General features: G+C 42.4%; 2 protein-coding genes across 2 annotated transcripts in view; both read right to left on the reverse strand.

Moving 5' to 3' along the window:
• Positions 1-981, reverse strand: part of LOC106531930 (tripartite motif-containing protein 16) — a gene marked incomplete in the record, with an annotated part of 9319 nt that extends 8338 nt beyond the window's left edge. The window contains 1 exon segment of the mRNA XM_014027884.1: positions 938-981.
• Positions 982-1557: 576 nt separating this feature from the next.
• LOC106531929 (tripartite motif-containing protein 16) overlaps positions 1558-6117 on the reverse strand; it is a 9563-nt gene continuing 5003 nt past the window's right edge. The window contains exon 2 of the mRNA XM_014027883.1: positions 1558-3784. Within this exon, the coding sequence (XP_013883337.1) occupies positions 2104-3744 (1641 nt within the window). The 5' untranslated portion in view covers positions 3745-3784 and the 3' untranslated portion in view covers positions 1558-2103. The remainder of the gene's footprint in view (positions 3785-6117) is intronic.

Raw genomic sequence — 6117 nt, forward strand, 5'->3', positions numbered from 1 at the left:
GAATGAGACATGAGCGTTCACACTGCAGTCACTTTGAAAACATCAGATATATATCCGATTTAAAACCACATACTGAAACGGCCCTGGTCGGATTTGAAAAAATCGGATTTGTCTCGTTCAGACTGTCATAAAAAAATCGGATTTGTCTCGTTCAGACTGTCATAAAAAAATCGGATACGAGTCAGATGGGTCAAAAAAATTGGATTTGGGTCAGATTGGCCTGCAGTGTGAACGTAGCCATAAGGGCCTTCAGGGGATTAATCGTCAAATTAATCGTTATCGACTAAATACCACAATTAATTGTGATAAATTTTTTGCCAATATAGCTCAACTCTACTGTGAAGTGAAAACCATTTCAGGTGACTCCTGTTGAAGCTCATCAACAGTGAAGCAGTAATCAAAGTAAAATGTTTTTACTTTGAAGAACATAGAATACAAAACATATTTTCAGTTGTTTCACACTTGTGTTAAATTCATCGCTTTGATGCCTTCAGTGTGAATCTACAATTTTTAGTCATGAAAATAAAGACAAACTCTCTGAACAAGGTGTGTCCAGAGTTTTGATCAGTATTGTTTACAAAACATGAAACCAACAGACTGAATAAACTCAGAGCAAATTTAATATATTTATGGTAAAAAAAACGCTAACTATATATTTAGACTTGTCCTGTAGTTTTTTCACGCACAATAACTACTTATATCTAAATTTGAACAGTTTGCTGAACGGATCACGTGACCTCGGTGGGGGTAAAACAAAGAGACCCCTCGACTCGCTAAAAGTTTATAAAAAACCGAGTTTAAACAACAAATATGAAAAACTGACCCGGACGTGAAGACTGGACGGGATGGAAACGAGCTGAAGAATTTCATAAAGTTGAGTCAAATGAATAAATAAGAAACAAACTTCAAAACAAGCGTCGTTTCTCCACAAACTCACCTCCTTCTCAGCACAAAAACACGACGTCACGGAGGGGGAGGGGCGATACGGAAACACAGGAAGGACAAAAATGTTCATTTTATGCGCTTTACCGCCCTCAAGTGTTGAAACATGAACACCTTTAAAACATTTTAATGAACTCTTAATTTTTAAGTTTAATTTTAAACCACTGCCCAGTATTTAATGATGTTCTGAGGAAGTATTTAGTGAACGCACATCTAGAACCTTTTTGCTTTTGGAGTTGATTTAAATTCAAAACAGCCACCATGGCTAATGCACCTAAAAACAGTGTAACTGTACAGTGAAGGAGCTGAAATTTGTTGTGATAAAAGCGAAGAGTTGTAAAGATTAGGTGGGAACTTGCAGTGATTTGCATTTATTTATCGAATTCCAGGCTTTTCATTCATAGACTTAATTCATACAAACCTAAATAAAAATAATATGCATTGTTTAATATGTTCAACTTAATGCATCTTTGTAGCTAAATATTAGATTTTGTAACCAGTAACTGCTTACAAAAATATCTGAGTTTGTAGAAGTAGGAAATAAAAGTTGGATCATACTGCAAAACAACATCCTTTGATATAATATATAATTATGACAAATAATTATAGTAGTCATTTAAATGATAACAGCAGCACTGAGCAATTTATTGAATTAAATCTAACTCACTACAAAGCAACAATACAGAACACCATTAATGAAACTAAACAAATATTAAAACATAAACATAATTTAGAACTAGCATCTTTCTGAGTCATCTGCTCCTGCAGCTGATCCATCGGGTTCCAGAGGTACCAGGTCCAGTAGAGAAAACCAGACCTCCTCCTGGAGGATCCCAAAGTATTCCCAGTCCAGAGAGGATATAAATCCCTGCAGAGTTCTGGCTCTGCCTCCAACATATTTCCCCAATTTTTTAAAAACAATACCAACATGGCCGACATCTGTTAACTTTGTTTCATCAACAAACACAAGAAACACCTGAAGGTCATCAATTCTAAAATGTTCTAAAAGTCTTCTGAACCCTCCTGCTGGTCTCAGGTCAGAATGATCCACGAAAGTTTTTCTCAACACAAACTCTGAACTGGAACTGATTGAGTGGGAACTGATGGGGGATCAGGAGAGTTAAAATCGTGACCTAAAACATCAAACAAACATGATTCCAGTCACTGTTGGGTTCTAATGAGCTCAGCTGTTGTTCCAAAATCTACAAGTCCAACTCCAGCGTGGAGCGGCTGAGTGAAGGTGGTCTGGACTCTGTGGAGGAGGGTCATGGTGTCAGAGACCCTGTAGAAGGACAGAACACCTGCTGTGTGGTCCAGGTACACTCCGATCCTGGAGAAACCAGGAACTGAGACTGGACTGCTGGTGTTATTGTGCCAAAATGAATACCAGTCTGAGACACATCGTAAGGCCCAGGATGTGTTATTCCATCCAAATCTGCAATCACTACGATCCCCATCTCTCCTGATATCTTTATATGAAACAGAAAAATAAGCAGCTCTGCCGCTCCACTCCACCTCCCAGTAACAACGACCACTCAGACTCTCTCTGCTCAGAACCTGAATATAATCAGTGAACCTGTCTGGATGATCAGGATAAAACTGTTGTTGTTCCATTAATGTTGCTTTTCTGTTCCCCTCAGATAAAACCAGCTGTTTGTGAGCTGTGTTTGGATCCAGAGTGAGTTCCTGTGAATATTTGAGGAACTCAGATCTGCTCTTTGGTTCTGGATTTGTTAGTAAAACCTGCACTTCAGAGTCCCACAGGACGTCCAGTATGTTGTCTCTGAGCTGGTCCACAGCTGCCGTCACGTCCTCAAAGTATCTGAGAGGACGAGTCTTGATGCTGGATGAGTGTGGAGACTCACTGAGTGCTGACACTGAGGGGTAGTTGTGGAGAAACTGGTTGTGATCCTCTGTGTGTGAGAGCTGCTCCAGCTGGCCGTCTTTCCTCTTCAGCTCAGTCATCTCCTGCTCCAGCTTCTCCTGAAGCTCTTTGACTCGACTCACTTCAGTTTCCTGCTGGGATCTGAGCTGCTGCTTCACATCAGAGCTTCTTTTCTGGATGAGACGGATCAGCTGAGTGAAGATCTTCTCACTGTCCTCCTCTGTTTTATCAGCAGAGACATTGATGGCCTCCACCTCCTGTTGGAGCAGCTTCACATCTTTCTCTCGCTCCTGGATTCTCTGCTGGATTTGTTGTCGGATCTCCTCCAGCTCCTTCTGCTTCTCAGCTCTTTCTGCTGCAGCTGAGACAGTTTCATGTTCTTTATGTTGGTCCATTAAGCAGAGATAACAGATACACTGCTGATCAGTACGACAGAAGATCTTCATCACCTCATCATGACGAGGACAGATGTTCTCCTGGAGCTTCTTGGAGGGCTCCACCAGCTGGTGTTTCTGTAATGGTGGAGCTTCATGGTGAGGTCGGAGGTGTTTTTCACAATAAGAGGCCAAACAATCCAGACAGGACTTGACAGCTTTCAGTTTCCTGACAGAGCAGACGTCACAGGACACATCTTCAGCTCCATCATAGCACAGAGCAGCTTGTTGGTCACTCTTCTTCAGCTCCTCCATTAACTCTGCTAACATGGTGCTTTTTACCAGAAGTGGTCTTGGTGCGAAGTTCTTCCTGCACTGAGGACAGCTGTAGACTCTCCTGTGACCTTCTCCATCCCAGAACTCTTTAATACATCTCATACAGTAGCTGTGTCCACAGGGAATAGTCACCGGATCCTTCAGGAGACCCAGACACACCGAACAGGAGAAAGCCTCCAAGTCCAGTTTGACCTTTTTCGTAAACATTGTGAGAAAACGTGAAGAATCTGTCTTGAATAAACAAAACCTGTTGTATAAAAAAACAAGGATATGTAGTTAGTTTATCTGCTACAGATCTCTCTGTCCAACATCAGTTCTGTAGAAGTAGAAACGTTGGGAAAAGGCAAATAAAAAATGGAGCTCAATAAAAGTTTAACTAATTAACATAATTCGTTTCAGAAAGCCATTCACGGGTTTTTAAATTGCAAAACTTACACGCTGTAAAGCTGTTAAAAGATGGCTGCCACAGCTAACCTGGTTTAAGATAGCCTCCACAGCTAACCTGGTTCTAGATGTCCTCCACCACAGGTAACCTGGTTAAAGATGGCTTCCACAGCTAACCTGGTTCATGGTGGTCTCCACTACTACCCTGCTTCAAGATGGTCTCCAAACATAACCTGCTTCAAGATGGCTGCCACAGCTAACCTGGTTCAAGATGGCCTCCACAGTGAACCTGGTTCAAGTTGGTCTGCACAGCTAACCTGGTTCAAGATTGTCTCCACAGTTAACCTGGTTCAACGTTGCCTCCACAGCTAACCTGGATCAAGGTGGTCTCTACTTCTACCCTGCTTCAAGATGGCTGCCAATGTTAACCTGGTTCAAGATGGTCTCCACAGCTTGCCTGGTTCAAGATGGCCTCCAAAGTGAACCTGGTTCAAGATGGCCTCCAAAGTGAACCTGGTTCAAGTTGATCTCCACAGCTAACCTGGTTCAAGATGGCCTCCAAAGTGAACCTGGTTCAAGATGGTCTCCACAGCTAACCTGGTTCAAGATGGCCTCCGCAATGAACCTGGTTCAAGTTCAGGGGTAGACATAAGGATATTTTGTTGACAAAACCTGGTTGTCCGCAAAACATTTTGGTTGTCCAAAAGAATCTCAAGAAAAATGTAATTTAACAAGTATATTGTTCTGTAGAAAAAGTTTATTATATTTAATTGTTCTCAGTCAGACAGGTTGACAGGAGCTGCGTTAATAAAACTTCCTCATTCTCTTCTTTGAAATAAAGTATTTAAGGCTCAGGGAGTAAAGCAGCAAAAATGTTGCTAATAAAATCTAGAGGTTACCCAACATTCATAAACTTTTTTCTGCTCATAGGTCAAATATTTTCACTTAAACAGGAGTATCCTGTGTACATGACCTTATTAAAAGTTACAGTTTAGTGTTCTGTTTGGCTTTACCAAGTTTTTTCTCCCTTTCATTTTTACAAATGACGAACACCCAACCAACAATGGTTATGTCTATCCCTGAAGTTGATCTCCACAGCTAACCTGGTTCAAGATGGCCTCCACAGCTAACCTGGTAAAACGTTGCCTCCACAGCTAACCTGGATCAAGGTGGTCTCCACTACTACCCAGCTTCAAGATGGCTGCCACAGCTAACCTGGTTTAAGATGGTCTTCACAGCTAACCTGTTTCAAGATGGCTCCGACAGTTAACCTGGTTAAAGACGGCTGCCACAGCTAACCAGATTCAAGATGGTCCCCACAGCTAACCTGGTTCAAGTTGGCCTCCACAGTGAACCTGGTTCAAGTTGGTCTCCACAGCTAAACTGGTTCAAGATGGTCTCCACAGCTAACCTGATTCAAGTTGGTCTCCACAGCTAACCTGGTTCAAGTTAGTCTCCACAGCTAACCTGGTTCAATGTTGCCTCCGCAGCTAACCTGGATCAAGGTGGTCTCCACTACTACCCTGCTTCAAGATGGTCTCCAAAGCTAAACTGTTTCAAGATGGCTCAGACAGCTAACCTGGTTCAAGATGGCCTTCACAACTAACCTGGTTCAAGATGGCCTTCACAACCTGGTTCTAGATGGCCATCACAACTAACCTGGTTCAAGATGGTATCCAGAGCTAACCTGGTTAAAGATGGTCTTCACAACAAACCTGCTTCAAGATGGCCTCCACTGCTAACCCTGGTTCTAGATGTCCTCCACTGATAACCTGGTTCTAGATGTCCCCCATAGCTAACCTGGTTCAAGATGGTCTCCAATGCTAAGCTGGTTCTAGATGTCCTCCACAGCTAACCTGGTGAAAGATGGCCTCGACAGCTAACCTGGTTCAAGATGGCCTCCACAGCTAATCTGCTTCAACGTTGGCTGTGTCCAAAATGACAGGCCGGGTCTCGGCGGGCCGGGTCCTTGGTAGACCGGGAAGACCGGAAAAAAAGAGGCTGTGAATTTGGACGGTCTAGCCTCCCCTCCTTACCCTGGCGTACGTGATGTCACCTAGCAACTGTGACGACGCTAAACAAGCGAACGTAAATCAAAACTAGAAAAATATCAATATATTAGCATTTTTAATATCACAAAACTATAAAATTAACTTAAAGGTAACATTTGAAGAACTAATTGACCCGCTGTAGGTT

The sequence above is a fragment of the Austrofundulus limnaeus genome, unplaced genomic scaffold, assembly GCF_001266775.1.
Source record: "Austrofundulus limnaeus strain Quisiro unplaced genomic scaffold, Austrofundulus_limnaeus-1.0 Scaffold694, whole genome shotgun sequence".
Classification (NCBI taxonomy): Eukaryota; Metazoa; Chordata; class Actinopteri; order Cyprinodontiformes; family Rivulidae; genus Austrofundulus; species Austrofundulus limnaeus.